General features: G+C 34.9%; 1 protein-coding gene across 1 annotated transcript in view; it reads right to left on the bottom strand.

Annotated features, from left to right (window-relative positions):
• The window catches only part of KLHL1 (kelch-like family member 1), a gene marked incomplete at its 5' end in the record, with an annotated part of 154,595 nt that overhangs the window by 33,876 nt on the left and 101,999 nt on the right, over window positions 1-18,720 (bottom strand). The window contains one exon of the mRNA XM_009880207.1: window positions 10,587-10,811. Within this exon, the coding sequence (XP_009878509.1) occupies window positions 10,587-10,811 (225 nt within the window). The remainder of the gene's footprint in view (window positions 1-10,586; window positions 10,812-18,720) is intronic.

The following is an 18,720-nucleotide window of genomic DNA, read 5'->3' as shown; positions in this document are numbered from 1 at the left end:
GCATGGGGTAAATCCTCCCCAGTTGCAGAACATGCCACTTGCCTTTGTTGAACCTCATGACATTTCCATCAGCTCATTTTCCAGCCTGTTGAGGATTCTCTGATGGCAGCATAACCATCAACCACTCTACTGGTTGGTTTTGTCATCTGCCAACTTGCTGAGAGTGCACTCTGAGATGCACTGAGAGTGCATCCAGGTCATTAATGAAATTAATCATTAACAATGAACGCACTGGCCCCTGGGAAACATCTCTAGTGGCTTCCAGCTGGACTTTGTGCTTCTGATTACAACCCTCTGACCCTGGCAATTAAGTTAGTCAGGTTGGTCAGGAATGATTTCTTTTTCATTAATTCATGCTGACTATCCCGTGTCAACTTCCTGTCCTTAATATGGACTGAAAATGGTACCACTGTTATTGCTCCATCACCTTATCAGGGATCATGGTGAGGCTGACTGGCCTGTATCCTCATTTATATCACACATATGGATCAAAAGGTAGTCCCAAAGGTGTTGCTTTTAGCCTCCCCATCACACAGAATGGAGTGCGATACACCTCACCTCTGTATCAAAACCTGTACTGAAGTCACTCGACAGTCCAGGATAACCACAAATGGCAATACTGTAATTGAAATCTTAAGGGATACATTCTACTAAGATCACAAAGCAAAATATTTTCCAGCAAAACTAATGAAAAGACTATTCTCTTTTCGGAATGTTCCAGGTCCTTTGTTTTAATAGGAAAAAAAAAAAAAATCATTTTAACTAGTCTGTGTTGAAATGTCAGAGTTCCAATCCTATTAGCACACTGTAGAATTCCTCCTCCTTGAAGAGCAAAGGTACTGAACTCTATACACATCTTATTTTTTTCTAAATGGTGCAGCCAATTTCTGCATCGTCTCCTGAGGTAAGATTTTTCATCTTTTTTTAGTCAAGATACTGAACAGTGTGTTAGAAGGTCAGAGTCCATCTTGACTTCATGAAACAGGCTCTCATGCTCACTGTAAGTATCCTACACTAAAGTGACATCAGAGTACATAATTTTGTTTTCTGTGTTCTGTGCCCACTAGACAATAAACATCCATCTAGATTTACACTCAGAATGCAGATAATGTTTTTATTAAAATATATCATATAGAATGGTCTATTCTTGTTCCTATATGAGAAAATAACAATTTCCAGCTAACACAAAGTCTTATTGTCATCAAGCAAAATGCACACAAGAATAATATTGTCATCTCTTTCAGGAGTGTTTGCTAAAAGAAGAGAAAGGGCACAAGGCCTCACAGCTTTTCTTCCTGCATATCATCTTCAACAATTAGTCAACACTGGTTTAAGGCACAAAAAAGAACCTTGGACTTAAGGTTCTACATGATACTAGTGCTCTGTTGTTGTTTGCTGAGAAAAGCAATCATACTTGCAGAAAGGGAGGCTGGCATTCAGGGACAAACTTATCCTATCCATCTTTTGCTGAATTACTTCCATTTTCATGACATTCTGAACAGTTTGCTGAACAGTTTGCTGAACAGTTACTGGACAGCTGAGATTAGAAACCCAACTACAAGGATTTCTCTTAGGGAAGGAAACAACTATTTTGCTTAAGAGGAGATATGTTTTCAGTAATATAATGAGCTGTTAGGTGCAGTAAGTACAGCAAGTACAGTAGAAAGAAATCTTAATATTTCTCTGAAAATGGTGAAAACCTGCATAACTTGATATTTGCTATATATTCGGTCATACAGAAGTCAGTACCTACTAAACTTTATTTCCTTTATTAAAGATGCTTTGGTAGGAATTTGTATAGATTAAAAACTGTCCCAGCTAAATTGTGTGTCAACATATTGCGGTTCATCAGTACAATCTGAAATTGGCAGAATCCTGAACTAAAAAAATATTTTGAAAACACAAAAATAAATTTTGCAGTCAAATCGTACATACAGACAAAAAAGAAAGAAAGAAAGAAAGAAAGAAAGAAAGAAAGAAAGAAAGAAAGAAGTACAAGAAGAAGGATTATAAGTTGCAGTACCATGTTAGCTACTACTTACTGGGAAGAACATTTTTTTCTACCTGGAAAATAATTCTCCTAAGCACTTAGACTTGGAGATTTATGAAAGCAAATAGTGTTATTTTTTAGCTAAATGAGATCTAAAAATGAATATTGTCTAGTGTGCAATGGCAGGCATTTTCCTTTTGATTGCCTTCATAAAGCTATGTAGCAAAAAACCTATTATGTCTAATTAGGTGCTGAGATCTGTACAGTTTCAATTATTTATACTTGGAGATTGGAATGGGATTTTAAAATTACTTTTCTGTGATGTTACAAAATAATGGAACACTGCCTATCATATTTCTAACTCTACCTTTCCTTATCTGCATGATAGACCTAATTTCATACAGTGAAATTTTTAAAAATATCAGTTTTTATAAAATAACAGTTTAATACTGACAATTGTGGATACAAAATGGCAAAGAAAAAGGTATCCGTGGTGTTAGCTGTATTGTATTCTCTGCGTTTTGATATTTGTAGAGACACAGAATTTTAACTGGGAAGGATAAACTTGTATTCAAAAATTAATTTTTAAAAAAAAGGAAATTACCATTTAAGAAGAGGGCAGACGTATGCTGTATCATGACATTGAAAGTGAGGAGATAAATAAACCAATGACTTGATATCCAAGTATTAAACTTGATTAAGTAACACCCAGACTTTACTCCACCATTTTAAGCTCCTCATTTATTTAGTTTCCAGGTAGCTGCAAATTTCTAACAACCTCCTTTCTCACTGACATCCACAGAAGCATACTTTGACAATTCTGTATTATTTGTAACTAATGTTGCTGCTTTTCCTTACTCTGTTCTTGCCCTCTTAAATAAAGTTTTAAACCACTTTTCTTCCATACTACTGTTGTCAATATAAAGAAAAAGTAATGATGGTAGAGTTCAATTTGTTTTAAATTATGCATCAGTTGATTAAACCTGGTATTTAATGTTCACAGCCATAGTCTTCACTGGGCGTGAAATACAACTATAGTTCTTTGGATGCTGCATATAGAACTGCCACAGGCCAAGCTGGGAATTTAGCATGTGATAAATTGAGGAATTAGACCTGACCCGCCTTCCTTAGTGAATATTCAGTGACACATTGTTTATTCACAGGCAGGTATCAAGGCTGATTAAAAGAATTATAAAAATACCCCTGCCCTCTTGGGCCAGAAGATATTATACTGACATGTTAATATAATGCAAATTTATAGAAATAAAGATCTGCCTTCCATCTCTTTATTTACATTCAGTTTTGTAGATGAGACACCAGATTCTCAACTCTGCCACGCTATTATGCTGAGGACCTGACTCAGAAATAATTGTAAGTGTTGCCATTATGACTTGTAGCTCTTTAGTGAATTGGGTCATGGTCTACTACTTACTAAGAGTGCAAAGTACAATGACAATGTACTTAATAATTCAGGAAAATATATCCCTGTAACGCTCCCCATGATTAGGAGAAATATCCAGAGCAAAAATCTAATATACATGCAAATCAATATCGCAGAGAAAACACTTTAAAAGTTTCAGGTCTTATGTCAACAAACAGTGAAAGCTAGAGTGACGTATTTCCCCTGAGATTTCAACCTTAAAAAATAATGATAATATAACTACATAGAGGTACACGGTACTAGTCAATATTACATAAAAGAAAGATCCTCAAGCTAATCTCTAAACAGCTGCTTCTGAAAGGGTAAACAATACAGCTATGCCAGAGCACTGTTAAGCCTGTTGAGGAACTATTCCACTCTAATTAATGTTTAAGTGGTTATAGATTTGGGGGTTTTGTTTGGTGTTTTTGTTTATTTATTTTTTGTTTTGTTTTGGGTGGGGGTGTGTGTTTTGTTTTGTTTTATGTTTGGTTTTGGTTGTTTTTTTTTAGTCTGTGGCTGTGCACAGATATCACTACAGAGGGAGAACACACATCTCTGGCATAGTACTGCCTTGTTGAGATGCTGATGTACCCAGAAAGATTTGCCATTGCAGAAAAGCACGACATTTCCAACAAGATCTTGGCTGAAAGAACCTTTTTGGACACATGACATGAGTCTCTCTCCTTGAGCTGTTCTGTTTTCCATTCCAGTCATACTGTTAAATTAATACTAGTGAATAATCTTTTGTACAAGAATGTAAATGAAGAAAGGACAGATTAAAGGTGGAAAGTGTGGGGTTGTTTTTTTTTTCGTAGGCCAACACTGAAGCTTTTATTCTAGTCATATTTGATAGAAAACTCTTGTATCCATCTGAAGCTGACTTTTAATATGCTGATATTAAGAAAAATGCTAGGCAGAGAGTACAAATCCTCACTGCAAGACCAATGTAATGACTGAATCCACCAATGAAGTCTTAACTTGACAGCACTTCATCCAGGACTAAATGCACTGATTTCTCTGCAAGATTTTTAGTTATATCCTGTTATGTTCGAATTAATACTTAAGACTGAATAAAGAGCCACATAAGGCCAGGAATAGGCTGATTCTATATCATCCTACATAACTGCAACTGACAAATTATACCTTTATTTTTTTAAAAAAAAAAAAGTTCTCAGTTTAGTTTCTTAGAAGTGGATTACTTATTGGAAAACAACACTTGGTAATTCTTTTGCAAAATCTTTTTTTTTTTTTTTTTTTTTTTTTTTTTTTTTGGGCATACCTAAACGCAACTACATAGGACTATACTGGACTGGCTGAGAATATTCTGCCTCATTTGTCTAAGGAGGAGTTATTTATGAGTGTTTTCTTCTGTGTTCAAACAGAAATGAAAACATTTAATCATGCAACTACAGTGGTGCATTTGATCTGTTCATCCACATCATTATAGGCAAAAATAACATTTTAAGCAAGAAGTGTAAAATGACATTTGAAAGTCAATGGCATTTATGACCAAATTTGAGCTCTAAGAAACTGTCATTGCTTTGAGTCTGTTTCTGTACAAATTCAGATTTTTAGTTACTGTATAACTGATTAAAGCTAGCTCTAGCTATTAGATTTAATTTTTCATCTAAATGGAAAAAAGAGCTGTCTATTGCCAAGTACAGCTGATAAAAAGTAATTTAAGCTATGGTAACCAAATCATATTTCTAAGGCTCTAGATTGAAATGTCCTTATAAAGAAAGTATTAGGCTCTTCTGTCTGTCTATCTATGTCCAAGTGTGATCACTTTTCTGACGATTTCATTCTGGGAATTCCTTTGTAAATATAAAAAAAAATATCATATCAATACTAACATTATGTTTCAAAAAAATTCTAAACCAAAAGTTTTATAGCTTTATTTTCAGACTTCTACTTAGCTTCAACAGAATATAACTGATGTAATTCAATACTTTGCTGAATGATAGCAGCCAGTTCTGTAAGTGAGCAGTCCTTTGTTGCGCAAAGCTTATCTGCATCTGAACTGTGAATATGACATGTGTGTCCTTGTTTATGTTTATTCTTTAATTTTTGACCTTTTACCCTAGCATATATTAGATTAAGATGATATCCATCTTTGAGTCATTTATTTTTCTCTGTGGCCATAAAGGGAGTTTACTCAGATGCACATACCTACATATGGTTAAAATATTATTACCCACATTGCTTTTTAAAGTTCAGGATGTATTTAACATCTAGATTACTTCCTGCTTTTTGGGGGAATTTTTTTATTTTTAGAAGTGATATTGAGATTTTAATAAAATAAAAATTAGAAGTTAAAGGATTATATTACATCCTAGAAAACGCCCCAGCTCTAGGTTAAATTTTCTTAACAATTCACTTCTCTATTATTTGTTGTGTTCTTGTCATTTTGTGAAGTGAGTGAACTGTGGTTGCTAGCAACAATATTACCTAATATTCAGTCAAAAAGCAGTGAACAAACAGCAACAGATTCACTCTAACCTAATGAGAACATGTTCACAAACATGTTGTAAATTGCAAAAAGGTCTATCAATTAGACAATAGCAGTATAATCACACTTACATGGCAAACATGATGGACCATTACTGAAATGACTATAAGAACGAACTGTGGAGCCTGGTCAAGACGTTCTTTGTTAATTACACAAGAAGTACCTTCCAATGTAGAAGGGTTTTAATATATTAATTCAATTATATATATAAAATAGAACATTAAAAAACTAAAACTAGCTTTTAATATTTTTTTTCCTTTCAGTAGTAAAAATCATAGTCATAGATTTTTAATCAACTTCCAGTATGGATAAAACTGATGTAGGCTTTTTTATTAAAAAAAGAGGGAGACACAGAGATTCAGGAAGGAGATTTTCAGTTTGTGAAGTCTTCTCAATAATCTTTGTTGTACCTTAAGAGGCAGGAACTGCTCACAAGCCACAATTTTTTTAATCCTAGACATGTTTTTTTTTTTTTTTTTCATGGAAACAAGAATATGTCACCTCAGTTGTTCTCATCAGTTATACGTACTCCTACTTAGGGGGATGAAACCTACCCTAAAATTTTAGTTCTTTAAAATCATAGACAGAGTTTGTAAACATGCCTTAAGCTATCACATAGGTTAAAAATATTTCATAAAGAATAATTTTGTTTTAAATTCTAAAAATTCTTTGGAAAGCATCTCCTTAATTTTAAATCACTGAAACAGACAACAATGAAATACTTTTAAAGATAGTTAAAATAGTTTCTAAATTATAACAATGATTTAAAAATGTATAGGCTTAGATTGATTAAGATTTTTATATGTATACATGTATTTTCCTTCTGAGGTTTACCATGTAGTAAGAATAAAATCAAAGCTGAGATGAATTAATTAAGCAGGAAATAATTTTTTTTTTTTACATTTTGCATCAATGAAAATGGAAAGTTAAATTTACATCAATTTGCACTTCAGTCCTGATTTTCTTTATTAGTAGTCAGAATATTCTTCTGTTGATCCATATGTAAGTAAAGTGTCATTACACACCGGCAATAAGGATCATGCATTTCTCCCGGTGAATGAGCTTTTTAAGCATTTTCTGATAAAGAAAACTACCTTCCCATGACATGTTGATTTAACATGCTTTATCTCAGACAGCTATGGACAGTGATTAAAATAAAGACAGAAAAAGTGAGAATACTCTTAGCGGTTAATAAGGACTCAAAGCAGTATATAATAAGCATTATATCAACGAAAATGAAAGATTCAGTAAAATTATCTACTACCATCTAATTGATTTTTTTTCTATTAACAATAGGTTTTCACCTGAAGGACTTTAAATGGCATAAATTGATCAGATTTGAGAAACCTGGTCTAGTGGAAGGTGTCCCTACCTGTGGCAGGGGGGTTGGAATTATATGATCTTTAAGGTCCCTTCCAAATAACCATCCTATGATTCTATGATAAATTATGAAAAGATCTTAATATTTTTCATTGGCAGTGATTTCATGACACAACTCTCTCATTTGCAAGTCTGCACATGAAAATTACGGTTATTTCTGTGGGCTATAGAAAATCACTAGAAATAATCATCTGAGTGAAATGATGAAAATTAGGCCTAGCATTTCTAGAACTTTTTCAGAATGAATCGAAAATTATTTTCTTTAAGGTTCAAGAAAGCTTAAAAATTTGTCTTTGAATAGGCAAAATTTAATTATTGTTATTAGATAATTCATGGTGGTTGAGAGAAAGGAAAACAACCTTCCTTTCCCCCCCAAAAAAAACCAACAAACCAACCAATCAAAAATATCTTCCTGGGTAAGCAATTCACTTTATTAAACTTTATATAGCATTTATTATTCTTAAAACTCATAACACATTTAGTTGCATTTATATTCTCTGAAAATTTTAATATGTATAGTCCTTTTAAAGAATCACAACAATAGTTCAAGTCCTTTTATGAAGCAATTCTGTACCCACTTTTTCCATTTCTTTGCTGAAGTTATAATCCACAACCTGGTTTGCATTTTTTCCTTCTTTCTTCTTTCAGTCTCTTTCTACCTTCTCTATATGGGTCTTGATTTGGTCTTTCTGTTTCTCAGGTTTCACCTTCCCCATATTTCATTTGTGCTTTCCACTGCCTTCCTGGCTTCTCATTACTCTTTTTTATTCCATACTGTTTTATGGCCTACTTGACAAGGATATTAGAATCACTGTTAGTTGAAATAATAGTTTTGCATCCCACAGTCTACCCTTTCTTTTATGTACATTAGCACCACTTATTACAGACACTACCATAGCTTCCACTCATTTTTCATGGAAAGCACTGAAACTGCCTAACATATGACTTCTTACACTCTGTACTTTCACTACAAAACTTGTCAGTTTTCATTTTTTCATTTCTTATTTCAACTTATATCAAATTCTACACACATAGTTCTATTGAAGATTATATGAAGAAAGAATAAAGTGAATTGTATTGCCTAGTTGTGACTTTAGTTACAATGAGGCACATCTGATTTTTGCTGATGTCAGCAAGAAGACATCACTGTAAAGGATGGGTGCCTATTTCTAATCTAATTTGAACAGCTCTAGCATTATCACTTCATGGATATAAAATAACATATTTTAGAAAACAAATGAAAAGATTTCTTACTGCAGATTAATTTCTCATTACAAAGGGCATTTACTGAAATAAACTTAGTATAATAACCACATAATAATAACTAAAATAATGCTAAAATAATATAAAATAATTTCTTTTTTTTTAATGGAAAAAAGTACTCAAAAGAAAAAAGCAATTAAATTATATTAGCTAAGCTTCTTGGGAAATAATATATCATGACTCTTACACAATTCCAAGTAAAGAAAAATAGCACACCTGTACTGCTTTCCCAAACAACTGCATTTAATAATTTTCTTCATCACCAATAAAAACCCAGTTTATACTTCTTTCCTCATTTTACACGTGGTTTACAAAAAGCCCCAATTTCACACAAAAAAAGCACACAAAACTAAAAAAACCTCTAGTGGTGAAATGCCCCATGTATTCCCTTTTTTCTCCTGTAGAAAATATGCCAGCTTTTCTCCAATCATAACCTCAACATTCCTGAACAGCTTTACTTAACCTATAAAGGTATTTTTTAAATCTATTGACCAACAGCATTTTTAGAATTATCAATCCAAAATGACACATATTTTTTTAACTGATCACAAATGATTTTCAATCATAGCTCCATCTCTCTTGTCACTGGGAAAAGTTTTTTCTCTATCAAGCATTCCCTAATGTTTTAGTAATACTTTCTTGTGTTATAGCTGAAGTTGCTGCATTTTTACCACCCCTGGGAACTGCATTGAAACTAATAACAGATTCTGTAAAATTCTGGAACACTGGTAAAAAAGATACTACATGTATTTCTGCAGCGTTATAATTAAATTTAAACGTAGGAAACAATTTTAAATCACAGAGCTATTTAGTGTCATGATGCCATTTGACATAAATTCCCATCACTACTTTTTTTTTATTGTAAGACATGTTTAATAGAAAGAATGCATTATGCTGGCCACTGTACAAAAGTGAATTAAGATATGTGTCAAATTGGGGAGGGGGGAGAGAGGGAACCAACCTTCCTTTTGTGAGATATTGATACAGTAGTACATTAAAGGACTTGCTGCTGAGTGTAACTCAGGCAAATGGACATAATAACTTCACATGTCTTTTCCATTTCTATTTTTCATGACGTTATAATGATTCTATCACCCCAGGTGATTTTAGCAGAACAGATAATGAACAGTTCAGTTTTCTATAGCTTATACAAGTCATATTCTGGTAGGTATGTCCTATAGTTTCTAAATTCCTTCCTTTAAGTGAGAAAATCTCATAACTCTACAGTTAAGAATAAAAAAAGATACTTTTGAAACATCACAAAATGACTTATGTTGTTGAATAAATGGAAGCTTTTTTCCTACTGTACATATATGATATACCTAATAGAAAGACTTTTATTTTTTTTCCCACGGAAACAATATTTTTTTCCAAGTAAACTATATTTTTGCTTAATTTAAAAAATAATAAAACCCCCTTCCGCCCAAAAATGTATATTTCTTTAAGTAGAGAACAGGGATACAATGTGACTTGATTAATGCTGATAGTGGTATGGATAATATTATTAACAAAACAAAACACAACACAACTTATCTGAAAACAGCCTATGGGAAAATATGCTCTCAGTCACAATGAAACTATTGCTACAAATACTTCATAAAGTCCATCAGCCCTTCACTGACTGTGTTTATAGCCTTTCTTTCCTATCATACTGGGTAAATGAAAACATAACGCCTCGATTAAAAATAACTAATACCTTGACTGATAAATAAAGATGTCCTTTTTCAAAATCAGTGCATACAAAACAGAATTTTCTCACTAGCCTGTGTAAGTTTCAGGGTTTCTTTCCCTGTTTCTCTGCTTTTTCTTTGCTGTGTTGTTTGGTGTTATTTTTTCTTTTTCCCTGTATTATTTTGGGAAATAATAAAAACCTGTATATTCTTAGTGATCTAACGAGAACAATGCAATAAGTTATTGCTACTGTTTAGAGTGCTATGATAACTTGAAAGTAGTGAGTTTTCCATTACAAATGACATATCTGAAAAATGTGGTGTCTTTTTAAACCATTTTTTTTTCCTTACCTAAGCCATGCCTATGTGTTGACATCGGTGGTAACACAGTCCAAGCCTTGGTCTTTGGATTGTAACATTCAACAGTGTTTAAGGTCTTTAAACCATCTCGGCCTCCAATGACAAACAGCTTGTCATCAATAACAGCAACACCAAACTGAAGCCTCCTGCCATTCATCACTCCAGCCTGGATCCATATATTTGTTCTGAGATCATACTTTTCAATAGTTGTAGCACCTGATGAGACATAATAATAGAATAATGTATAAAAAATGTATACAAAATTGGCATTGGCTCTTTTTTTTTTTTCCCTAAAAGTGTCAAAACTTCAATATTATTTTCTGATTGCTTCCAACATTTTCACTAATATTTTCTGTTTCTTTAGATAAAGTAGTCCCTGGAATATATGTGTGTACATATACATCTAAACATAGTATTTTTTTCCTTCCCCAATAAAAATTGAAAAGAAAACCTAAATGACCCCTATAGAATAAAAGTATCGCAACTCTGAATCACAGTATACTCTAACTTCATGATCTTTTTTTACAGCTCAGTGGCATAACTATCTAAGATGACTAATCTTGTTACACTTGATTCCAATCTTCCATACAGTGTAAAAAAAGCTTGTGAAATTACGTGGTATTTTCATCAAAGATTAGAACTTGTATTTTAATTTGGGTTCATATTTTCTTTCTTATTTTTGGTACTCGTGTAGTTTCGTTGTTTTTTTTTTTTTTCAAACACATTTCTGCTGGAAGTACAGAATGTTGCACTTACAATCTCAAATAAAAAAAAATATTTAAAGAATGTTTCCGTATACAGTCAAAACCATCTCCTTCTGAACCTAGTAATTTCATTTATTTTCACAGATGAACCCAAAAGCTATAAAGAACATTATGTAGAAAATAACTTACCAGTTAATCATGAAAAAGTCATTCAGAAGCCTCTGCTGTTAAAAGTACCTTGTATGTAATATACAAAGACGAAATACAAAATGAAGAGTTTATTAACAAAAACAGAGTACACTGGGTTTGTGTGGCAAGGTTTTGGCAGCAGGGTGGCTACAGGGTTGGCTTCTGTGAGAAGCTGCTAGAAGTTTCCCCTACGTCCAATAGAGCCGGTGGCCAAAGCTGAGCCAATCGGCAACGGTGGTAGCACCTCTGTGATAACATATTTAAGAAGGGGAAGAAAAACCTGCTGTGAAAACAGCAGCGACGAGTGAGAATGTGTGAGAGAAACAACTGTCCAGACACTAAGGCCAGTGAAGAAGGAGGTGGAGGAGGTGCTCCAGAAGCCAGAGCAGAGAATCCCCTGCAGCTCATGGTGAAGACCATGGTAAGGCAGGCTGTCCCCCTGCAGCCCATGGAGGTTAATGGTGAAGAAGATACACACCTGCAGCCCATGGAGGACTGCACGGTGGACCAGGTGGATGGGCCCGAAGGAGGCTGTGATCCCATGGGAAGCCTACACTGGAGCAGGGTCCTGGCAGGACCTGTGGACCCTTAGGGAGAGGACCCCACAGCAAGACTTGTGACCCCATGAGGGACTCATGCTGGAGCATTCTGTTCCTGAAGGACTACATGTCATGATAGGGACCCAAGCTGGAGCAGTTTGTGAAGAACTGCAGCACCTGGGAAGGACTCATATTGGAGAAGTTTGTGAAGGATTGCCTCCTGTGGGAAGGACCACACACTGGAGCAGGGGAAGAGTGTGAGGAGTCCTCCCCCTGAGGAGGAAGGAGTGGCAGACATACCGTGTGATGAACTGACCACAACCCCCATTCCCCATCCCCCTGCGCTGCTGGTGAGGAAGAGGTAAGGAATTTGGGAGTGAAATTGAGCCTGGGAAGAAGGGAGGGGTGAGAGGAAGGTATTTTAAGATTTAATTTTTATTTATCAATCTACTCTAATTTGATTTGTAATAAATTAAATTAATTTTCCCAAGTTGAATCTGTTTCGCTCGTGACAGTAATTGGTGAGTGACCTCTCCCTGTCCTTATCTCGACCCATCAGCCTTTTGTTACCTTTTCTCTCCCCTGTTCAGCTGAGGAGGGGAGAGATAAAGCAGCTTTGGTGGGCACCTGGTGTCCAGCCAGGGTCAACCCACCACACAGAGTGATAAAGGAAATATAATTAACTGAGGTACATTCCAGAAAGAGAAAGAGTAATGCATCCCTTTAATTGTAATATGAGTGTGGGAAAGGTTAATTTAAAGCAAAAGCAGAAATATTTAAATGACAGATGAGTTTAAACTAATCCTTAAAACACTTGAAAATTCATCTGAAATGTAACCAATGTTTTAGTTTTACATACACATAACAGTGCTTCATTTCTAAAGTTTAAATATCCCTACAGAAAGAATCAACATAATTATTAAGCCTTACCAACTAAGTATTTGGATTATAATAAAAGGGTAGAATTCCATGGGAAATATTTCTTTTTGAATTCATTAATTCTTCAGAAAAAAACAATGAACCAAGTGGAAACAAACATCATGAAAGCAATACTTTTGTTAATTGAACTAAAAAAGATATCATTTAAATTCAATTTTTATCTAAGTGTAGCAGAGCAGCAATAATATACAATTCAACTGGATATATTAAATCCCCTGCTAGTTCTATGAAGCCATAAGATATATGAAGCAATTTTTGCATTCGATTGAAAGACATATTTATTTATCTTTTTGCCTCTAATTTAAAATTGAGAACTGTGTAAATGCATTAATCTTTAGGTTAGAAAGAACAAAATTACAGATTATTTGATACAGTTGTTTGGTGGTGCTGCAGGGCATATTATAATGATGCATATTAATAAAGTTACGTTATAATGCTTGAGATTTTTTACATGTGAAATCTATTCATGTTAAAAGCTATAGTTATAACATATGAGCTCTATAATGCTGTCTACTTCCATGGTAAAGAGTACAGTTTAACAGCTTTGTCATTCTGATTTCAGAAAATCTTAGTAACATAACAAATATAGTCTTTGAATTATGCTCAGCTATATATTTTCTAATATTGGCTAAGTCTGAGTTTGCCACAATGTTTTATTAAATGACATATTGAGCATCTAATCCAGCAGTTCCTGGAGTGCCTGAATTCTGTTTATCCAGTAAGGTTGTTTGCTAATATAATAATAATAATAACAACAACAACAACAATAATACGAAGTGGAATAGGTACTGGTCCTATAAAATGGTCTTTAGTATTGGGAACATGAATGTAATACATTCTAGACTGCAATACAGACAAGAATAGAAGATCTCTCAAGTTACCACAGTCCCTAGACGAAATCAGCTCATTGATGAAGAAGATATGGTTGAATTAGCTAAAATATTATAGATATCTTGTCAATGGGCAGAAAAAGCATACTATTAGTCTTTTTTGGCTGAATTATACTTCATGAACTCCAGTCAGTTCAGTTCCCAGCACTAGAATGTCCACAGACTCTCCATGGATGCAAAGATCTCATGAAGAAGAATGTGGAAGTGATGTCTTTTAAATTTTATTTGATGACAGTCTTCCTACAGGAAGAGCTCTAGGCCTAGAATTTGTCATCAGAAATCATTAGTCACTAAAGGCTTTTTTAGTACATGTCATTACTGCATTCAGGCCAGCTGCATCACTTCATACCAGTCTTTCATTCTCTAGACTTCTTTCAAAAAACACTGGGCCAGGTTAAAAATCTCATGCCATTACTTTAGTGACTCAACATGGATGATCAGCCTGCAACTTATAACGTGAGTAAAACTTACCAGAACATCTCAACCAATCCACCAGCTGCAGCTGGTCTTTATTGTTAGACACAACAATGTCTAACCACAAAACAGCTGTGTAGAAAACATCTACTGTCCCTACAGTAAATAGCAAAGCAGCTGTGACCTCTGCTTGTAGCTCCAGCCACAAAATGAAGCAATATCTCCTATTCTGTTAATACATCAGTCCTGCCCTGGAACAGTCTTAGTATACAGATGGATATGGGGCTGTCTAAACAAACAAACAAAAAGCAAAACAGACAAACTAAAAAAGATTAAAAGTGATGCCATGTCCTCACCATGAAGATGGTCAAGCAAATTGAACATTTCATCCATAGAGGCTGGGCAATCTTCATCCTTGAAGGTTTTCAAGACCTAAATGGATATGGCCTGATCTCATAGATGAACTTGCTTTGAGAAGGTTGGACTGTAGACCTCCTGAGGTCCCTTCCAACCTGAATTATTCTGTGACTCTGTGATTGCATGATCTGGGATGGAGACTGTGGCCATTGGTTTCTTTTCCTAGGCACGATTAACTTTCAGTAAGAGAAAACTCATACATGATGGAGTTTTATTTAAGATTGTGAAATGAAATACTTTGTACTGCAAGACCATTGCAATCCTCTACATCTTCCACTATGTCATACATTTCTTTGAATTTCTTGTTTTTTACTATTTTTATGAACAACTATATGTCAAAAATATACATAGTGATGAAATAAATCGTTAACAACTCTTTGCCAACTTTCACTCTCAACAGAACCACATAAAGTCCTCTGTTCAGATTGAAAAGAGGAAAATTTTCCCCACACATCAGACATTAGTACTGTTTCTAATGTGCTTTCTCAAAATTAATAGGTTATACGAACATAAAAAAATAGCTTTAATGATCGTTAAGCAATTCCTAATTCAAGTCATGGGATTACCTTTGGTTTAATGACACACAGATCATTGTTTCTGATTTGTAATGGGAAAAAAAAACAAACAAAAACCAAAATTGTAATTAAAGAAAAAAACTTGTCTTGCCCTAGTGCTGTTCTGTTCTAAATTGTTTTGACTTCAGTGGCTCTGCAGAAGTAATATTTAAACTGGAAAAATCTTTCAACAAAAAGGTAATGGAACCAATGAAAGTTATCATCAAGAGAGATTTTAGGATACCTTTAATTGGAGATTATTGAGAACAAATCTATTTCAGTCATACTAAACTTAATCCTACAACATGGGGGATGTGAATACATGAATTTAGATTCCTCTTACAGCTCTAGAGCTCATGAATCCTTACATTTACCCTAGATGGAGGCAATGAGAATTATACTAATGTTGTTTGCACTTTAAGCGTACTTCTTTTTATAATGTTTAGACTGTTCCTCATTCCCATACAGAGAAGTACCAGGGCAGCTTACATTAAAAAGGAGAACAACCTCCTACCTTTCCTAGGAAGAAAACTGTGCCATTATTTCTGACAAAGCAATAGATTCTTTTCTTTAGTTCAACTGATTTGATCTTGAAAGTTAAAGGATTTTCCGCACTGAGGAAAAATCCTGATTAAATCCAAGAGGATTTTACTAGACAAATCAGTTTAGCTACTTAAGTGTCAGGTCTTCTGGGTATATAAAATCAATAATATATTGGCATATTGATTTTTCATCCATCGTATATTTCATGGTTTGCATATACTTCAGGAAGAATTATTAGGTTGCCAAAAGTTAATGTCACAAAACTCCTAAGAACTAATTTACTTGCTCTGAAAAAGAATAAAAGCAGAAGCTCTAAAGTATCACTCTAAGAACTTATAGATCTCGTCTGCTAAGTGAATAACAGTGGGACAGTCAGGATAACAGGCAGGATCTGTCTATGAAAATCTTACTTTAAAGACTTTCTGTCAAAGATTGGAGTCTTTATATTAATTTTGTTCATATTAAATATTTAAAGATGTTAATACAGAGAAATAAATAATGCATAGCCTGTTTCAAAAAAATGCACAGATTCAACACAATGCTTAAATCATCTCTTCTAGCTATAGCTCTTTGTTTAGGTATATTCTCTACTTGTTGATTTCCTGAAACCTATTGATTGTATCATCTTCTGCATCATTGTTGATGGGCGTGTAATTAATCTCATAACCAACAAGGGCATTGCTTCATCTTGATAACAGCTAGTTTTGCTGAATGCTCTGTCACTGAGTAAAGACTGTTTTAAAAATATGTCTGCTTTCCTAATTTTTAAGTGTCTAAATTCAGATGGGCAGCAGTATCATTCTCAGTTTCTCTCACAGCCTTTTCTGCTGATTCTGTAATCACCTCAAACACTTGTCTTATGGTAAGGCTACTGGAGCTAAATAATTCACAAACATTAGGTTGTTTGGTAAATAATTTGCAATTCTGTTTTAACATAAGCAACTGATTACGTTTTATGACTTGAGGTAGCTCTGCCATTGCCAGGAGCCTAAGTGGATCAAATCCGTTTCCTGCTCCTCTGGGCCCTAGAGATCCTCATGTGCTTTGGGGAGTCAGGATTTATAACTCTACTTCTCTTAAACCTGAATATTAGACCTCTAGTAATCAAATAGTAATAGAAAAGCAATAGGAGAAGGAAGGGGAGGAGCTAAATGGTCTTTTCTGTATGAAAGACAATCTACCAATGTCCCATCATGGTCTATTTCTATTCTGACACAAACACCAAAGAGAGCGGACCACTTGTTACTTTGAGTAGCCAACTGAGAAATGGAGCAGGCATTTGATAGCAGGAGCCAAATTTAAATGAGAAGTATCTTACACAATAATGCTCCCTACACATCTGAAAGTGGACTGGGCTATATATACCCAAGAGTCCACGGGTTTAGTGTACTAATGGGAGTGTTTCCATCATTACAGGTGATTCAAATTAGTCTAGATTATTTTGAGAACTTAATTTATAAGAAATTTGCCAATATTTGCACTCCAAGAGGCTTTATGTTTGAAGGGTAATGAAAAGACTGTTTTAGAAAGATATTTGCAGAGTTGTGAGAAATTTTGGTGAAACAAAGCTTTCACTTCCTACTATTTTTCTGGTTCCTGTCTAGTACTTCTTCTACATGGCAAAACTGCTAATTGATGATACCTTGCCTCCAGATCAAGGACAATTCACCAAAATTTCTGCAAAACTCTATTCATTCCATATCCTCTCTTGTGGTTGGTTGTTTGTTGACTTTAGAATACAGAGGACTAAGCTCCCTATAATGGAGAAACATCTGCAAAGTTTATTTTAATTTGGTGAGTGCAATTATCTTTCGGAAACCACATTTGCAGAAGAGGATGAGACTGATGAGATGTCAAAAATTACAGTGATTTGGAATTTGACAAGTAAGCAGTGCTTGACTAGCAAAAAAACCCAGATGAACTGTAGCGGGAGTGAAAGGGTATGTCAGCAAGCATTTTTTGACTTCATAGTACACAGCACTTGCAGCCTTTTTGATCCTGAACTCCGTTTTATATCTTCTTCCGCGTGTCAGTCTCAGTAGCTTGGATCTGAGACTACACGGTCCCCCAGAGGGTAGGAAATAAGGCACGTAATTTACGGAGACATGGTTGGAAATTTAAGCAGAGATCATTGTTAACTTTTCAAAGTATACAGAGAAACATATTCATTTCATTTTGATTCCTGACATAAGCATGCTTGACTGCAGAGGATACCTTAGGATGCCAAAAGTCTCCAGGAGCTCACTGCCAGATTCACTTCCTAAGTAGGTTATATATTAGGCTGCTTCGGTGAGAAAAGCTATGGGGTTTGCTCTAGTGTACTGTGACAGTCAGAGCTTTTCCAGAGACTAGTTCTTCAGGGGCCTCTTGAAAATCCTCCTACAGAGGTTTTTGCCTCATTGCTGCAGAAGGCCACGCCTGGTTTTAGAATAGGTTATTTCTCATCTTCATCCTATTCTTAGACTAGTTGGCCTTTTGTTAACATTGGGTTTGGGCAACTGCCAAACAGCAGCATTAATTTTCTGCATAAGCCTGAACTCTGTCCTGCAAATCTTCTTCCCGATGCTGATTAGATCAGACTGTTTCTTTGGTCATATCCATATTGATATATCTCTCACCTCTCTTCATGGTCCAGTCCCCTACTTCAGCAAGAACTGGATAAGCACCAGGATTCTTCCTTTTCCACAACCCTTTCTTTCTAAAGGAAAGAAATCTATGTTGTAGACTGGAATAAAGCCATGAGACTGTCCAGCTAAGCCTCTAATACCAGCTCCATTGGATTGTGGCCACAGCATCCACCAGCTGCTATAAAGACAGCCCCTCTCGTGCCCAGCAAGCCCCTGCAGTAGTCCTGGCATACTGCCGGGAAAAGATTTCAAAGAAATGAGAGCTGCTCTGTGAATTGCAGTGTGCGCTCTACTGTAGTAGGACACTGG

The sequence above is a fragment of the Charadrius vociferus genome, unplaced genomic scaffold (genome assembly GCF_000708025.1).
Source record: "Charadrius vociferus isolate BGI_N301 unplaced genomic scaffold, ASM70802v2 scaffold182, whole genome shotgun sequence".
In the NCBI taxonomy this organism is placed as follows: Eukaryota; Metazoa; Chordata; class Aves; order Charadriiformes; family Charadriidae; genus Charadrius; species Charadrius vociferus.
The sequence above is the reverse complement of the archived record's forward strand: the minus strand, read 5'-3'. Positions and strand labels throughout refer to the sequence as shown.